This window comes from Semicossyphus pulcher, unplaced genomic scaffold (genome assembly GCF_022749685.1).
Source record: "Semicossyphus pulcher isolate SPU_LCO1_2020_fin unplaced genomic scaffold, fSemPul1.0.p SCAF_20, whole genome shotgun sequence".
In the NCBI taxonomy this organism is placed as follows: Eukaryota; Metazoa; Chordata; class Actinopteri; order Labriformes; family Labridae; genus Semicossyphus; species Semicossyphus pulcher.
This window is the reverse complement of record NW_027211694.1, coordinates 7,946,329-7,965,921: the sequence shown is the minus strand read 5'-3', so window position 1 is coordinate 7,965,921 and position 19,593 is coordinate 7,946,329. Positions and strand designations below refer to the sequence as shown.

Genomic DNA, 19,593 nt, shown 5'->3' with positions numbered 1-19,593 from the left:
TACACAACACGTTTTTGGCTATAACTCAAGAATTTATACGCTAATTTCTGTATGCCAAATGACAAAATAGGATAAGATGATAAAGTAATGACATTTTATACCCAAAAGGTCAAAGGTCCACTTAACTGTGACAACATAATGTTTTGCCCATGGCCGTTATTCAACGCCATAACTCAGGAACAGAAGGGGTCATTGTGACCATATTTCACATTTGGTCAAATACTGAATTAGTGACACTAATCTTCGCCAAAAGTTTCGCCAAGAAATATGCTTAATACCTTTTATTACATTCCTTCAAAGTCTTCACTGTATGAGTCTGGACAGACATGGATCTACTGGACTGGTTGGTGGAGGCATACAACAGCAACACTGTGATACATCAGAGTTACTACTCTGTAACAGCTTAAAACATATTAATCGTGAAACACCACAGAGAAACAAAAAAAAGGCGGCAGAACAGTGCTAAGCTTCAGTGATAACCTGCTACCTTTTCAGATCAGTGTCTCAGGAGACCCCATCCCATACTGGAAATCACCAACACATTCACCGGGCGAACATTTGCCCCCTTTTCCCTTTATGTCAATACCCCAGTAAGATGAAGGTTGCTGGGTTTGTTGGCAAGTGTGAAAGGACAGCGGGATCACAGCGAGGGGACATTATTGCCTGCAGGGCGGCCACAATGGGAGAGGTGACCCGTGTGAGACCTCACATCACTAGAAAAGATGGAGAGGACTCGCTGTACGCTCCGTTATATACCACAAATTCCCAGGGTTCAACCTGAGTGTCTGCATTGTGTCTTTGCATTTATATATGTGTGCAGATACGTGTGCCAGTTCCTTTCTTTTTTACTACGCAATTATGCTTGTATGGATGTTTGCGTGTGTGTGTGTGTGTGAGCCTTCGCCCGCCTTCATCTCTCTTCTGTGTGCACAAACTGAACCACCTACCACACAAAGCAAAGAGCTGACGGAGGCTTTTTCATATGGCTAAAGGATTACATAATATGATTCTCAGAGCACTGTGTACACATCCGCACGCACACACACACACAAAACTTGGTTGCAGATGGAGGGATGCACCACACATGCACGCACCATACTCTCACTGTCTCTCTCCTGCAAACACACTTTGAGCATGTGCAGACGGACAGCGCAAACACAGACGTACACACGGACACGCACTCCTGTGATACCCCCCGCCCACCAGAGACGGCAAGCTGGACCCTCAGAGCCCCGAGGCAGAGAGACGGAAAGACAGAGAAAGAGATCAGTGGACCCAGTGATGTGTGTGTTATTTACACCCCAACCCCCATTTCTCTCTCTCTCTTCCTCCCCGTCTTCATCCTCCTTTTCCCCAGTTCCAAGCTGCAAATTCAGCAGTCTGTCAGCTCCACTCACTGTCTTATGAATTCACATGCAAACACTTTTTTTCCGTCTTTATCTGCTCGATTCTCCACCCGGCTCACGGGCTGTGCGTTCATGCACATGCAAGTCACCTGCAAAGTGACGCATGCAAACTGGTTTTGATGAGCAAGAACCCTAAAATCTCCGACGCACGCTCAGTGAAGCGAGCCTGTCTCAGCAGTCTCACCTTCTGCGCGCTGAATTATACATTGACATGAGTTGCAGGATTACGCGCTGACTTTGAAAATGTCATCTGAAAAATGCATCCAGCCACAAGGACATGAGGACGATCCTGAGGAACACTCTCTCTCAGATTAAATATTCTACTTGATGAAGCATAAAAACAGGAAGTAAGCCTTTTTGTTTAGATCAACATTTAGTCTGTGTACTCTTTTTACATGGCAGCACTGTGCACATGGTCCCTACTGATCAAGTTTCATTGCACTGCTTGTACATTCCGTTTAACTTGCAGCCGTGCGCATGTTATGCATATGATCCTATGCATGTGTTTGCATGCATTTCTCTGTATGTCCTTGGTCTTCTCCAGTCATGCACGGGGTTCTTGCAGGCTCTTAGCAGAGGTCCTCTGGGGCGGGTTTGCAGCTGCCTCTGGTTCATCAGTGCAGAAAAACTCAGGCTGCCCCCCTCAACCTTCCCACCCATCGCACCCCCCTCCCACCCCTTCACCCCGCTCTCTGGATTGAAGGCCTGAAAGGAGGTGAAACGCTGGCAGAGAGCATAATGCGCTATGACATAGTGCGTTGCATTATGGCTGATTAACACATGCAAAGCTCCAGCACCTGCAGTAGGAAACACAAACCCCCAGGTCGGGCTGCTCGCCTTCCTCCGCCTCCCTCTCGTCTTATATCTTTGGGCTTCCCTCTCTCCTCCTCTGCCCCAGTTTCTCCCCCATCTCTGCTGATGAAAGTGAGTGTGAAGGACGTGCGCTGACTGGAGTTGGGCTAGCGGATTATTTGCTCTTTTTTTTCTTCCTCCTGGTTTGTCCCTCCTGGGACACTGTAAGGAGACACTTTTTCACTTGGTTTGCTGAGGACTGGTTGTGGCTGACTGCTTCCTACCTCCACTAGAATGAGTGCATGGAACACAGGCAGCGAGCCTTGAATTTTAACGCCGGCATGGTTTGACCTCAGACTGCAGAGCTTTGATTAGTCAGTTGCTGCAAAGGTTATTAGCCTGTGTAACAGCTGATAATGATGCAGTATTCTGGATGTTTACTTAATTACCTCACATATTTATCTGGAGCTACTTCCTCTTAAAAATATAGCTGCCCCTCTTAATCTTAAATTCAGTTACCATAATCTTTACATACTTTTAAGCTTTAAAGAAATAAAGCAGATATTGGTGACATTCCTGTAACCTTGCAGCAGTTTCTACAGACAACGCTGCCTTGATGTATTAGCCACGGCGTTCATGTGAACATCCATTACGGGTAGAAGCAGCGATGACATTTCCCCCCGCAGATAACTGACATTTATACACTTTTAGAGTCATCAGGCAGATGCTGTGAAAACATCAAGTCCTCACATTTCCAGCGCTTGCTGCAGGTGTCCTCTCCAATCGTCCTTGTTTAATCAGGGAGAAGAAAGGGAAAAAAAAAAAAAATAGCCCGTGCGCTATCTGTGTAAAATACGACGCACGCAAGTTCCAGTCATTTACACGCACTCTGACATTTTTTAGGGCCCGTGCTCGGAGCAACACTTAACTCTATTTAACATGGGTCGGCAGTGAAATACCCCTCCCCTTACTTGTTCCCTCCCTGCTTCTCTTGCTTCCCTCTGCTGTCTAATGAAATGCTAAATATTTGTTTCTTAAGGGCACCATTTAAACGCTCTCTCCGCTGGTTGGTGCTTGAAACACGGTCCTATTTAATGAGTCGCGGTTTTATGAGTTTGGAGGCATTATGATAAGACCTTGTTGACACTGCACCACCGGCCCGCTGTCACCTTAAACACCCCTGACCTTGCTAAATATAGATACCCTGATTATAACACTGCGGCTGTTCCTCCAGCACGCGCGGGTTCTTCGAGCCTCGTCCGGGCTGAGGCAGATCATTCCAGTCCGCTCTGAGCTGGAATGGAGAGAAGAAGCTTATACCCAGTTTGGATGCTAACACCTCATCAGTTCTCTTTATTACCTGCTCTCACACAGACTCCTCCACACATTGGCAGAGCGGTCTTGCTTGAGCAGCCAATTCCACTCCTAACTGCATTTGCTTATTCTTTCCCTCTGTTCTGCTCCCACACTCCCTCTCATTCTTCCGCTTTTCTTACTTCTTTCCTCTTCTTTCGCTCATTCATTTGCTCTTGCTTCAGTACCTACGCCCTATCAGGCCTATCATCTTTCTTTTTTCTCATCATCCCGTCCTTAATTCAACCTCTCTCTCAATCTGGCTACCTTACTCCCCTCCTCCTTTTTACACGTTACCAATCTAAGCCCTGAATTAGGTATCCTATTTATTATTCTCCCCTTACCTCACATGCTCTCTAATGCTTTCCTTCTGTGAGCAGAATGCCAAGTGCATTGATTCATTGATGCTTTTTTTTTTCTCTTCTACTGTCCTCTAGTCTTTGTAAAGGCATCTTTTCAAAGTGCGACATCCAGCAAGGGCACCCTAGGAAGAAGTTGGCATGCCTGCTGTTTCATTGAATGACACTTGAGGAAAGTTCTTCTGTCTTTCAGTAGATATTTAAAAAGCAGAGCACTATGTTAACTGTTCTGTATGTTATCCCAAATTATTGCTTCTGCGCTTCCCTGTATTGTTTGTGTGTCATGCTCCACCAGCACAGGGTTGTTTGGAGCCACATTTCTGCCAACTGCAGAGCTGTCAGCTCCGGTTTTATCTGCGAGACTCATATTTTAGTGTCCTTAGTGGCCTCTCGGGAATTGTCACACCATCCAGCAAAATAAAATATGTTCTTGTGACCGTTGTTAAGTTATGAAATGCCAGTGCGCCACAGATTGCAGTTGTTGGCTTGTAGAAAAGGGTTCAACGTGTTTGTTAAAGCTTCAGAAACTGCTCGCCCTTAATGGAAAATGGATGGGTCCTTTTTCATGGGCCGTCAACCTTGGACTGCGGTGACATGCGGAAAGAGGAAGAGATGGATGAAAACAAGAAAGCAAAGGGAGAGATGTAGGATTGGAAGGATTTGTTAGTGAGTTATCGTTTTGTAGATCATTGTATTCAGATGCATGGCTTTATAGTGTCATTGCTTTCCACCTCCACTGTTTCGGTGGAATTTCTGAAAGACTTTTATACAGATTTGTTTAGAAATGTCCTGGTTTCAGATTCAAGGCTGCTAAAGAATAGGGGTGGGAATCGCAGGGTAACTCACGATACGAAACGTGGCCCACGATAATATCACAATACTGCGATAATTGATATATTGCAAGACAATCACGATATGTTACCCTCATTCATGCCATCGTTATTTTGTCCCCTAATAAAGACTGTTTCAACTTAACAGCCTGTAGCATCTCTTCTTCCCTGCTTGGTCCACACTGAAACACTGGTTTCTTTGTCTTAATTCAGCTGGCTTTAGCCCGGCTCGTGGCCGTTAACTACCTCACTAGTGAGGAAGATTGTTTGGGAGACGCCTTGCTCACGTTGAATATAACGGGTGCTTTATTCACTCAGTCCAGAGAACACAATACATCGCCTTTTTCACAACTGCTATACTACAAACAACCCATAGAAATCATGCACTTAACTGTGTCCACACATCCTCAGTCTTTTCTTAAACGTTCGAAGCTCAATCCAAAAGGCGACTGGTTAAAGTCGGTTCAAGTTCTTGAAGACGTTTCACCTCTCATCCGAAAGGCTTCTTCAGTTCTAAACTGACTGGTGGGCGGAGCTAGCTCGCAGGGACTTGTACATCCCTCCACAAACGCACAGGAGAGCCGGCTCCTCAGGTCAGGACTCAGCTGTCCTGACCTTAACAGAGGTGCTGTCCTAAAACAAATCATGCGAGCCCAATGACCCACCAACACTCTGTGCTACTAGGTCAACAGCCCAGTCTTCAAGAACTTGAAGCAAGTCCAGTTGGCTTTTGGATTAAGCTTTGAAATTAACATCACCTGGATCACTGAGAACCTTCGCAGTTAGGTCCAACAGACACTTGAAACATTTGGTCGACTTATAGGGTGCAGCCTTGGTACCATATGCCAACCACTAAATGTTCTCACAAACATTTGGCGAGAGCGTGTATGTCGATGTTCGCTTCTGTATTCCCCACGCGTTGTGTTTTTCTTTGACCATTGTAGGTGTGGCTGGCCTCTTCCATCTCATCAGTCACACTAACAGGAAGTGGAAGGGTTTATTAACATAAATCTCCTCCTCCGTTGCCTCTTTTTCACCCACATTTTTTTTGCAAAGATCTCTAATTGAGAGAACTTGCGTTGAATCCTTAAGTGACCTTCCTGTAATTCAGGTCAGTCCTCTGTGCTCAGTCTCCTGGCTGGCTAGCCTGCAGAAAACACTCTAAATCTAGAGAATGGGACCACTCTGCTAGTTTTGTGAGTGTGTTTTTGTGCATTTTACAGAGTCACTCTCTCTCTCTCCTCCCTCTCTCATGCCTTAGGGAGAGACAGGGAGTTACATAAAGAGGCTCTCGTCATCACTGCGCTTCCAATTCCCCCCCTGTTGTACCAGTCTCTCTTTTAGCCCCCCATCTCTCTTCTTCTCTTAGCTCCTGTCTTTTTTTTCCCACATTACTTTCCCTTCCTGCTTATTTTTGCTTCTTCCTCTATGTGTCAGTAGAAGTCTTGCCAGAACATTTTGGCTTACTTACAGTGTGTTACTTTGGGTGCGCAGCAATTTTAGCTGTACAGAGGTTAAGACAATTAGCCCTTGAGACATATGAGGTAATGCCATGATATATACGGCAAACATTTCATCACAATATGGTGTTATAATTCAATATGATTGTAATTTCAATTCATGTCAGGGGCCTACGAATGATATTAAACCCTATTTCTATCAAGCCACACCTCTTATCGCCTTTTTCTCTGCACTCATCAATGTAATGAAACATTGAATCCTCCTGTCCTAAGAGCTTCATTGGGTCAAGTGACAGTATTGGAGATTATGAGTTCCTCAGGTAGGAACCTAAAGGAACATCGCGCAGATGTCTCACCAGATGAGGACACCAATGAGCGACGATCCGAGGGTCGGGCCCGGGGGGAGTTGCCCATTCAGGGAGAGGCCGCGGTAGATGAAGGAGCAGTCGAATGCCAAACGATCCTTACCATTGTGATGCACGAGGGGATGGGGAATGAACCGTGACGGATAAACTGAAGACATACCTTCAGTTTTCTGTGCTGTAAATCAAAGGACTGCTAAATCTTTGTCGATTCCATCCCTTCGTCTCCGTATTAGTTTGCATTTCACACATAGGAAAGGATCCCAACCTTAGTCCTACATACAAGGATGCCGATTACCTCAGTCCTTTCTCAAACTGGGACGGCAGCTTCTCACAAGAGCAGCAGCAGACCTTTGAATCTCTCTACAAATTGCGAGATCTGGGAAGCATTTCAGAGACTTCAAGAGGCTTTACCTCTGATGTGGTAATATCGCCATATTTTCCCTCCCTTACTCCCCCACGCCGTCCTCTTTTCCCTTCTGGTTCTCCCTCCTGCTTTCCATCTTTGCTCCTCCGCCACTGCCACATCCATATTAACCTCTCTGTCACTCCCTGGCTATCCTGCATCTCTCCCATTCCCCTTAATCCCCCACCAGCTCTCCTCTCCTTCCCCTCCCTCTGTGGCGCCCTTCCTTTTCTTTCCTGTATTAATTTTTGCTTCTTCTTCTTCAATGGAGGGGAGCGCAGGGAGTGGGAGAACAATGGAGTGGAAGGTGTGATCGGAGAGAAAAATGATCAGGAGTCCTCGAAGGAGGAAAAGACGAGAGGAGAGGAGATAACGGCGGCCTGGAAAAACCAGTCGTCATGGCAACACTGTGGCAACCCAGGACAGACGAGCCTGTTAATTAAAAAGTTGATTAATTGCCTTTTAATTGCATACTTATACATTGTAACATTGAGGTAGTCCTATTTCTTAATCACTCTCCTTTATACACGCCCTTTCTCTTCCTCTCCTTGTTGCTTTAAGCTCGCCTCTAATTTCCAGTGATCAGACAAGGAGCGCGCTCTCACGGACAATAAGCCGCTCGAGTTGATAAACATATCTTACAGAGGGAGGATGAAAGGAACAACAGAGGGCGGAAGGGACAGGATGGAGGGGCTTAAACGCTCTGCATTCATTGGTAACTTCACTTTTATCCGGCGTGCTGTTTAGCAAGGTGGGCGTATTTCTACAAAGAAACAGACTTCGCCCATTTGGCATCAAGGTCACAGGCATGGCTGCCGATGGAGGGATAAAGACAAGAAGACAAAGGGAGCCAGAAAGTGGAAGTCATACTTGCAGATCAAGCCTACAAATGTGGAATCAGTGCAGGAGAAGCGAACAAAATCATCAACCGCAAATCACGAAATAAGTCGACCCCTCCATCGCTTCATGAAGCAGCCCCTCATTTATATCAAGGTTATCATGATACACACTATCAGACTAAGTGTTTTTCTCCTCTACTGCTTCATTATTCCGTCTTCCATCCTCTTTCCCGTCTCCATTTTTCCGCCTCTCCGTCTACGCCGTCTGAAGATGGAGTGTCCGCATCATGTGCCCTCCGCGCTTGCAGCTGGTCGGCTTTAATTGCACGCTCACTCCCCAGCGCTGCCTTTGTTTTTGCTCTGACGACATCTCGCCTGGCTTGATCATCTTTTAATGACCGCCGATAGACACACTCCGGTTGGGGGAAAAAAAAATACGGCCTACTTGACATCCGGCTCCATATGCTGGAGTGACTGCCCCAGGGGATGATGTGTGTGGTTCTCTTTGTGCGTTTGTGCTCTCAGCCTTCTGGCTTTCCGTACCAGCGAGGTAAGGTGGCGGTTATGAGGACGCTGGCACAGGTGTAGGTTTGTGTGTGCACATTTCTTTGATTACATATGCACCAGCATACCCTGTTTCCATGGTAACACTTTGCCCCCTTTTAGTTCAAGCACATACGACTAATCTCTGTCAGGTTTAGTTTAAATTTAATTAAATTCTTTGAGCGTATTCAGGATTTTTCTCCACTTTGCGTTTATTTTCCTTTTTGGCTTTTATTTTGAAGGCCTCGTGATGTCATCTCTTAAAAGGGGCTACAGAGAAACTTCCATGCTGCTAACAGTACTTTCCCAGAAGGCCAAGAGACCTGCTCCCATCCCCCACCCTAACACACACGTCTAAGTGGATCAATTTGTGCCAATTTAAAAAGTGGAACAAGTTACCACTACGATAGCCTTAGGTCGCTTCCAAGCCCTCGACCGCTGCGTGCTTGTATGTGTCGCGGAATAAGGGGGGGGGGTCATATTAGCCGTGTAAGCCGGGGTTGAGCAGCCCCGCTGCCTGCCTGCCGCCTCTGTGATGGGAGAACATCTGTTGGCTGTGATATGAAGCTTGGGAAGTATCTCTTTCTCTCTTCTTCTCCCTCTCTAACCCCTCCGCGCGCTCTCCCGTTTCTGTTATGAATTCCCCAGCTGCCCGGCTCCCTCCCTGCACCTAAAAAGCCTGTCCCGCGCCACCTGTGCAGTTTTAATGCATAATTTATCTGCTAAGTAACCACATCCGAGAGACTCATCCCTCCATCCCTCTGCTGCTTTCCCTCTTTCCTTCTCGGTGTTTGGCTTGGAACGTGAAAGTGGTTGGCCCGCGCGGCCGTATGTTTACTGGTTTTACACATCCGATTACATCACTTGCCCGCCGCCTTCCTTTTTAAAAAAAAGAAAGTATGTTTATACGACTTAGTTGGACGATGGATGCTGCAAAGCTTGAGCGGTGGAGTTGCAGCAGAGTCAGATTTCACTTCTCGTATGTCAAGAGGAGGTGAGGTGACCCAGAGGCATGCAAATAGGCAGGTGACTGGAGAGAGGATCTAACATTAAAGATCAAAGTCACGCTGTGTTTACAGAGTCAGGCAGAAGGGAAATGACAAAGGTGTTATAGCAGGGGAGGGGAGCCACGGGAAAAACAAACATGGCATAGAATGGCAAAATTACAAGCTTCTGTTTCCCGAAATCGCCCACGTTTCCCCCTGTGTAAGGGAGCTTAACATTATGTTTAAATTCCTTCACCTAAACTTACCTACAATGATCTCTTGTTGGTTTTTTTATCTGTCAGAAACCATAGCATAATTGGTCTACAGACAATGACGCCAATCTTGTAAAATGCCCCGTGGAATCAGCAACACCATGGTGGATTTTGTACCTGGTGGGAGCCATGGAATCCCCTTGGAAGTGGATGCCTTTTTTAGTATGTTCTTATGTTCTGTCCAGTGGCAGGCAACACATTTCAACCTCAGTCCTCTCCGCTTCTCAAACGGGCCCTGGAAAACCTCCGCCAGAAGACGCGTTCCTCCTGGCGGTGCTTCTTTAAATCAGCTTGAATATGATCCTTGCATCATGGGGAAAAAACCTTGGCTGAAAACCTTGTATTGACTCCAGCGAGTAAGTGATATCAAAATGCTCTTCTATTATAGGGCTGAAGTTGACATGGAAAAGAATCCCCTCTGGAATTCTTTGTGTGTTTGATGTGACGCACCAATTGCCTCCCCAGGCATGATATACTGATGTTGTGCGTTTTCAGTTTTTACAGCTTGTCAAACAGGCCGTACGAGCAGCTGACATGTTTTGTTACTTCGCCAACGCGTGTGGCCTTGCAGACCCGTAAGCGGCCGTACTGTATTAGCCCACTCCGGCGGGAACGACGTCGCCGCCACATCGTAGCTCAACCAGGACCAATTCATCCCAAGGCCACGGCCGAGCCTCTGAGCACATACATGTTTGCGTGTGCTTAGACCAGTCAATATGTTTTATGATGCAAGGCTGCCATGCATCATATTTGAATATGAGGACAGCAGGCCGAGCCCCCCTTCCTGTAAATCAGGCCTCCTTCCACTACCACTGCCGGCCCTCTTACTTATCCCACCACGACAAGCAGAGCGCCCAGGGTTAATGTACCATCAACAACCCTCTTAACCTTGGAGGCAGCTTGCATTGGGTTAATGCCTTTTCTCTAAGAGTGATTGGCTTTAGTGACAGGTGTCAGGGCGACCCACCGTCCAATCAATATCAATAAAGATAACTTTTTTCCTCCACAGGAAGTTACTCAATTTAAATCGAGAAAACTGAAGAGGTCTGCCATGTCGTACAGTCGATAAAGCAAAGTGTGGGACCCCGCTAGCCCGCCTGTCTGTCAGTCAGTTGAGGTGTGCTTGACACCAACCTCTCACCACATCACTTATTGACAGGCGGACATATTGGTTTGAGGAGTGAGAGCTAAAAGAGGGAACCTATACTGCAATCAGGAGGAGAATATGTCTTTTGTAAAGGGTGATGTTCTCACTGACAGCCCATTATTTAGTGGACAATAACAGCAACACCTGCATTTATACATCTAACCATTCATTAGCCATAAACCAAAGGGCAGCATGTACATATTAATTATTGATGGAGGCAAAAAATAACAAGGTCCACTGAATTGGTCATAACTTGTTGTTCCTGTTTGAATGATCTATTTGTTGGGTTTGCACTTATTGGTGTAGCCTTTCGTCTTGAAGCTGAAAGTTTTGGCCTCTGGGAGGATTTGTATTCAGTTTTTTAACCTTTGTTTGGCTGGAGTATCAGGCTGAAGTAATAGCTCTTTAAGTAAAAAGGGCTAACTGCTTGGGTAGACAATAGCTCAGTCTGTTGGGGACTTGGCTTGGGAACTGGAGGCTGGCCGCTCCAAGTCCCGGTATGGAATTGGGGCTGGTAGCTGGAGAGGTGCCAGTTCCTCTCCTGGGCGCTGTCAAGGCTCACATTCAATGCACTGAATCCCCAACTGCTTGGGGCGCATGTCCATGTGCAGCACGCTGACATCTCTCCATTAAAGGGCCAGTTCGACGATTTTCAACATCAGTCCTATCATGCTATATGGAGAGCTAATGCCATAAGGGTAGGGAAAAAAAGCAATTTCAGCATGTGCCTTTGGAGGACGCTATCCGCTTCTCCAATGGGCCCTGGAAAACCTCCGCCAGACGACGTAAAACACGTCATCTGGCGGAGGCCAGGGAGCTCGCTAAACTACACTTCCTCAATCTAGGACGCCCGCCTCCGATGTCATGTCTCGTTTGAAATCGTCAGGTTTGAAATGTAGACTGCAGACCTGAAGATTCTTTAGACCACCGGTATATTCTCGTCATATTCCGGATGCTGTACCGCTCTGAGCCATTGCCTGCAGCGAAAACGGTAGTATTTAACTCCAGCGTCTCTCGCTGGGCCGTTCCTTTCAGAGGGAGGGGCGCAATGCACGCTGGGTGTTGTAGGAATGTAGAATGGGTGAAACCACAAGCTGTTTGTACATTTTTCTCCACAGCTATGCCGCCAATTTCAAATATTATTGCTTCTATCGATTGCAGAGAACACCAGCTTTGACTGATGGTGGCTTTTTTCCAGGGGCGAATTGCTCCTTTATTTAATGTCCATAGAGCCATGCATGTGTGCATTTCAGACCTATGTTTGTGTAGCATGTTTCTAATAATAACATATTGAGAACATTGAATTTCCCCTTCTTCTTAATCTTCTTATTAGTATTATACTTCTGCTAATATGGTGATTTTTAAAGCATAGATATTATTCTAAACACCACAATTTTTTAAAAGGACATTACATAGGCTTCTACATTTCTTAAATAAGGCTCCTGCATCTTTAAGAGGAAGCAGGGTAATCATGGAGGCTTTGATATGACAGATCGCCCCTCAGTGAAGCAATTGTCCGTCTTGTTGATCATTCTCCGCCTCTAATGGTTTAGTCAATAAAGACAAGATCATCAGCAACAGGAAATCCAGGGCCGCCCACCTTTTCCACCACACCAACCTGACCCAGTCGGTAACGTGACTCCAATGCAGATCTGTAATTTTTCTCTCTTACTCTGTCTGCCTTTATAGAGCTTGATGTCAATTATTGAGATCACTTTAATATAAAGGAAATACTAAAACTCTACATAAATAAAAGGCAGGTTTTGGCTTGCTTGTAGCACTCAAAGTGAGAGTTCTACATCGAGCACCAAAGAGAAAGTAGTTCAAGCTGCATTTGACTTCATTTAAATCTGCATCCTTCTCTGACTTACATCCCTTTGATACCATCTCTTGTTGTGTTGTTGTTTGAGTGATGCGAGCCTACCTAGCATCTAAAGAGCAACACGGTCCCTTTCTTTTCTTGTGTGTAGCTTTAAGCCTTTTGATGTGCGCTTCTAAAAAAAAAAAAAAAGGCCACAAGTGAACACGGAGAGACGGAACGAGAAAATGGTGCCCTCGATTGAATTAATTAAGCAGTCTCTCTAAAGGGGATTCATCAGGGATATAATAAGGGCTAAATTGATTTACAAAGTGCGCTCTTATGAGTAACATGCTCCTATTGATTTCAATTGTTCTCAAAGTGTGATTGGGTAATGAATTAACAATGGAACTATGTAAGTTCCCATGTAAGTAGAGAGACCACTCCACATTATCCGGATCATATTACGCCATACTTCAGCTCGATTGAGGCAGCTGCGTCGTTTCAGAGCCCGTCGCGCGATGTGAGGGGAAACCGGGAGCACCTACTCCGGGCAGCAACGTGTGCGCGCCGCAGCTGTGTCGTGCTTTACGTGCGCGGTATGCGGAGACAGGTTAATGAGGGATTGGGAAGACGGGCTGTATTTAAAAGCGGCGCTCATAATGTTCCTTTCAAGGAGCGGCCCCCCGTTCCGAGCGCGTCTAATTAATCAGGAAAGGCGTTTAACGAGTTCCTCATTTCATCAGGGAGTAAAAAATAAACACTTTCTCAGAGCTTGTGAAACTTTTCTGCTCCGTTTTATTTCTTATAAACCAGATTTTATGATTGCAAAAATTGAGAGGTTAGAATCTAAATTGGCTCTGTGTACTTCAGACAACATTATTGTCTGAACAGAACCATACACGCACACACACTGCTCGAATTGACGCACTGCCACCTTTAATCAGCGCTCAAAGCAGCCCTCACCCCCTCGTCCTGGCACTACACGCGTGTTCAGTCATCCATCTGTCTGTGTTTTCATCCACCTGCGCTTGTATGTGGGAATCCATGGATTTAGGACCAATTGCTCGGTCTTTGTTTTCAATTAGAAATATTCACACAAATCAGAGCTGAGCTAATCAGAGGCTCACTTAACTTCTCCAGAAGCTGAGCCGCACTTTATAACTGTCAGGTGCTAACTCTTGCGTACGCGAGGAGTCTTGGGAAAGGCATCCTCGCCTCGAATGAGTAACAGGAGCGGGCCTGATCCATACGCACTGCAACGAGCCATGTCTAGTAAAGAAGCGTGGCCCCATCATATTACCCCGCTGGACTCACTGGGGGGTGTGGGTATGCTTCGTCATTCAGCAGTTGTGAAGGTCAGCCTAACCTGCCATCTCTCCCAGCTTGCCCTCCATTATTAGGACTTGTTGTCCTTTCAGCCCGAGCTTAATGGCCTGCTGCTTTTTCCTTTTTCCTATTTCCCTATCTCTCTCGTCTCTTCCCCTCTTCCTCTCTCTCTCATTGTCTCTGGCAGCTTGGTGGCTCTAGCGTCTGGCTGCAGTTGCAGAGCGGCAGCAGAAGCAGCAGTCACATACCTGCATTCAAGTGGAACAAACAGGATGGTTGGCTGCTCACGGAAGGTCATCAGCCTTGGGCACAGCGTGTGTGTGTGTGTGTGCGCGCGTGTATCGGTGCATTTATTTGTGCTTTAAAAAGAGATGAAGCTCTGCAGTGCTCTTAAAGTGCGCTCAGAGACAATGCGAAGCAAATGCAATGCATCTTGTCTTCAAATAGCCGATAGAAGAGCGACCATATAGATATGTCCAGTTACATTGGGATAAGTGTCTCATGTTTTAGTTAGATACCTGTACATCTCCCAAGGCATAGTTTGAATCCTTCAAGTCTATTTTTCTCCAAAGATTTTGTTTGGGTAACCTACACTCAAATCTGTGCCTGAATGCAACACAGAAATAGAACTAAAGCTGCAGCTTCTAACGTGCTACTCATGCTAAGCCTCCTTTACGGACATGATGTAAGCCCGGATTCACACACGCAGCTACAAAAACAACAGCAGCAGAAGTAGGAGGGCGTTGTTTTTTGTCAGTGTCAGACATGCAGAGATGCAAAATGTCGAAAAAGGGTTTGCAAATATCCAGTAGTGTACAGGTGTGTCAACACAAATTGTAAAAACAACACTGTAAAGTTGCTGGTTGTAGTCTTTGGAATGTTCCGAAAACCAACTGCCAGCTCCACACTGCCCAGACACGAGCTGACAGGACAGACTTTTGTTGCCTACTTTTTCTTATTTAACTTTTTGCTTTATTTTACATGGACGAAGGTCGTGCGTACTGATGTTCCGCACGCGAGTATAGGCTAGTTGTCAAGGGAACGCACTCTCAGAATGTTGGGAAAAGGTGCACACTGGTCCGACTTTCTACGACTCCACCAAACCAGACATGGACAACTCCATCCGGCAAACACAGACTGTGGGCGCAGAGTGACAGAGTTGGGCAAAAGGCGGGGTACACCCTGGACTGATCGCCAGTCAACCTTTGGGCAGTTTTAGAGTCACCAGTTACCCTAACGAGCATGTCTTTGGACCGTGGGAGGACGCCTGGAGTTCTCGGAAGGAACCCACACACTCACGGGGTGAACATGCAAACTCCACGCAGAAATGCCGCCTACGTCCTAACCAGGATTTGAACTAGGAACCTTCTAGCTGTGAGGCAACACTGTGCACCCCTAGAGAACTTTCCATTTGGAGGCAAATGTGTTTCCCTGTACCTCTCCGTCTCTCCTTACTCTGACATCCACCCTCAACACAAAGGCAAAGGTCAACCAGTTGCCTCGTGGCTGTGCACGGTATCCAATCCCACCGTAAGCCCACCCACTCGCCTCCACCCTAAAGGTGCCGCAGTGACGCCCGCCGAGCTAATGAATGGTGACACTCTAATCTTTGTAATCCCTAATTGCTGCTGCGGGTTTGATTGGAAGCCAAGCTATGTCAGCTCGATTGCAATGAAGGAGGCATGTTTATTACCACACACAGTGCATTCCAGCATTTGTGACTGTGCATATAATGTGTGCATACGGCCGTACGTGTGTGTGGTAGTTATGCACCTGCCTGTCGAACGGCGTACAGAAAAAAAACAATCCCGGTTGATCTCTGGGTTTACGAAGCGTGGCTGCATTTTCGGTCCTCATTAACCTTGCTCGCCCTCAATCCCCAGCATTTCTACTCCCTTCTTTCCTCCTTCCTTTTCCCCCTTCTCTTCTCCACCTCTTTTTTTTTTTTGCAGCGTTTGCGGGATGAATAATTGAATATAATTGGGTAGTGTGACCCTTTCTTTTGTTGGCGTGAAAGCAGGGCAGCTACGCTCATATCTCGGGTCACTTGCGTCACGGGTGGATGTTACGACTACTGTTGGTTTTTTTCCTGCAAATCTCATTCACCATTTTCTCTTACTACTCTTGCCACTGTACATCACCATATCAATGAGGTAAAGGGATAATCTGAAGAGACAGCATATTAAAAAAAAAAAAAAGCCCCGGGTGTGATTAGCTAAGCCTTAACACTAGCGTAGCTCTGCAGATGAGCTAAGGCAGAGTGAAAAAATGACAACACTAAAACTAGCTAATCTAATTAGCTCCATGATACCATGCAGTTAAATAATTAGCCAGAACCTAATTGGCTAATATCTCTGCACTGTTAAAAACATCTCTCTGCCTCTCTTCCTGTAACCTTTTCAAAGTAAACACTTCCTAAACAGCCTGCAGAAACGAACGGTAACAAGCTGTGCTGCTGCTGCTGCTGCTGCAGAAGTTTGATGCACTTTTTGACTCCTGCGTTCCCCTCCCCGTCTCCTCCTGCGAGTCTCCCTCACTCCGCTCCTTCTCCTGCGATTCATCTGCAGGGAGTTGATTAGCAGGCTTTCATCCTGACCCGTCCTGTGTCTTTGCACGTGCTCAAAACGATTACTGTACTTTCCTGTATTACAAACACGCCGTATTAAGTCTTGACAACCACCCACTCTTTCTGCCGCATCCCTCGCTCTCTGTAAACACGCGCACACACAACTTACCGACATCCATGCAGTTTGATATGTGGCCCAAGGCGAAGCACTTCTTCCTAATGAGCCTCCTGCCCTCTGTTTCTCCTGGGGAGCTGAAAGAGATCTAACCTTGATGCAGCAGAGAAAGGATGTAACCTGCTTACACACACACACACCGCTATGAATGTGTGGAAGCTCATTGACTATATTATGTTTTCCTAACCTGTGATGGTATTATACACACTACATAACCTCACCCATAATCCTAACCTTATTCTAAACCTTGGCCCAAGACTGAACCCTTTAAAATCCCCTTAAAGAAACGAGGACGAACCAAAATGTCATCACTTTTCAGACTCTGCATAAGACAGATATTTTCTGGCTCCTTTTATGATGAGAATTATTCAGCTCCTGTTATTACTCTCACTTTATCAGTGAGGAATGTTAGACCAGTATATTACTTTTTCTATTATTCCCATATCTTCTGTTGATAAGGCTGTTACAAATGATCTTCACAATTATCTGCTCTAAATTAAAAGCAGAATGGACTGTACTTATAGAGCGCTCTGACCACTGTCACACTCCCCCTTTACACTTAGGCGCTTTCCCATTGGTCAAAAACCTCCGGCTTTTTTGCTTAAAGGGAAAGGTCACAATCGGCATTCAGACCCGGGTCAAGTGACTCTGCAGTAGACCCGGGTAATGATCGCCTCGGCTCTGATTGGCATTGATGGGAACACAAACCCCGTGTCGACACGCTAATCTCCGCCCCCTTTCTAGCGCGATGCTAAGCTTGGTCGGTAACTTCTGCGACTCCTTGTCATCTCAGTTACAAATTCCGTCCGAGCAGCGCTCGAACATCGTTCCAAATTTGTCTGCACCGAGTTTGATAAACAGACTGAGTGAGTAATAGATACAATAAAGACCTAACCACTGTAACATCTTCACTGTTTACTAACCCTGTCTCCGGCGCGTTTGTGATGTCAGACGGTCACGAGGCAGATAAGAGACCGACAGGCACTGGCAATGGGAACAGAGACTATCAGCATCTATGAGCGGGTCTGAAAAACCTGCGTCAAGGTGCTCATTTTGGTGGGAAAGGGGTATTACATTCACACACTGATGGCAAAGGCTACTATGCTAATCTCCAGTGAGGATCTATAGGCATTCATACACCAAAGGCTATTGGGGCTCCAGTATCTTTCCTAAGGGCTCGTACCCCCAACCAGTGTTCATTTTGACAGCTATTTTACATTTAGTCGTAGTCTTTAGACCAACGTGATCATTAGTTTTAGTCACATTTTTAGTCATTTTTACCCTTTTTAGTTTGAGTCTAGTTTTACTTTATTTACTTTATTTAACCAGGAAAGGTTGGCTCATTGTGATTTACAGTCTCTTTTTCAAGGGAGTCTTGGCCAAGACAGGCAGCAGCATAATGAAAACACAGTCACAGATAGAAAAACACAAAAAAGGGACTTTTAAGAACACAAAAGAGAAAAACACAAGCAGAAGTAGCTCATTTTAAAGGATACATTTCTCGCAGCATTAAAAGCATTTAACGAGAGTTTTAGTCCATAAAAAGTCAACACTTTTTACCTGTTTGCTTCAGGAAGATCAACACTTTAAATTTTAACAGATCATCCATACAGTAAACGATGAGGAGCATCTAAACATTACATTTCATCATCACTTCTCATTTAAACAATCTGACTTAAGCAGGCAGCCAATGATCAATTCATTGTAGTGCAGAAGAAGCATCAAATGACGTGTAAAACGCCCCTTCTTCTGAAGCGTTAACAGAGGAAGTTCATTACCACCTTCGTGATACCCATTCTCTCTAACTGCTGCTTGAGGCTTTAAAATATCCTGGATTTTTAATGTCCGTCAGCCCAACACTAACATTTTAGTCCTGTCTCGTCAACGAAAAAACAAAACGTCAGAGTTTTTATTATCAACAATCAACGTCTCGCCTTCAGCGTGTAAAAATGTTTAACGAAATGAACACTGCCCCCAACCTTCCGATTCCGAAGACCTCTGTGGCGATATGCTGGTTCAGAAAGCTGTGATGGAAACGGCAGACTGCACCTTGTGCTGGCAGCACCGTTGGTTTGAGTTTTGCTGAAGATAATCTCAAAAAATGGCAGCCCGTCTCGTACGGCAGCATGATTCTGTAGTCTCTTTTATCATGCTGGTGCTCTCATATTGATGTGACAAAATCAAGTCATGAGAGCAAAATGTGGGAATCGCTTTAAAATGTTAAATGGGTGGAGAAATGGACTTGCTCTCCCTTCCTTAGTTTACTTCACGTTCGGTTTGCTTTATGTGTATCTTTGTTTTATCTGCAAATTATGCGGACAACATTCTAAAGATCTGTGTTTGTCGTCTGTCATCTGCTGCAGTTACTAACCTGTCTGTTATTATGTTTTATAGATCTGGGCCAACTACGAGGAGAAGCCAGTCGAGGAGGTCGTGCACGTGACGGAGGAGAAGGAACGGGTGCCCAACTACAGAGCAGTATACGTCACCGAAATCAGCGACACCCTTCACTTCTACGCCCAGGACGTAGAGACAGGTACCTGAGACTGTTTCATGTGTGTGCAAGAAGGAAACAAAAGCAGCAGCAACCTCAAACGCTGAATGTAGTCGCAAAACTTGACATGACACACACGGGTAGATCAAATGTGAATTAGTCAGGGTTACATTTCTTCATGCCACAGCATGCGTTTCATCATCACGTGCAATCCTGCACAACACACCAGCAGCAACGATCTCTGCGCTCAGAGGCGCGAGCGACGGCTCTCGCTCTTTATATCCCTTTAACACCACACTGACTTTATGAATGTCAATTATCTGCAGCACTCTGACATTCACCTCATCCCTGGCTGCAGCATCCCCCCCTCTCTCCCACCGCAGAGACAAAAACAAAAGGACGTCCCTCTTGTTATTACAAATGAATGACGGGAATAAATCACAGCAGCCCCTCTTGTCAGCGGTGACAGGGGGAGG

General features: G+C 45.9%; 1 protein-coding gene across 1 annotated transcript in view; it reads left to right on the top strand.

Annotated features, from left to right (window-relative positions):
• Positions 1-19,593, top strand: part of snd1 (staphylococcal nuclease and tudor domain containing 1) — a 209,714-nt gene that overhangs the window by 140,285 nt on the left and 49,836 nt on the right. Inside the window, exon 18 of the mRNA XM_069671242.1 lies at positions 19,018-19,159. Coding sequence (XP_069527343.1) covers positions 19,018-19,159 — 142 coding nt within the window. The remainder of the gene's footprint in view (positions 1-19,017; positions 19,160-19,593) is intronic.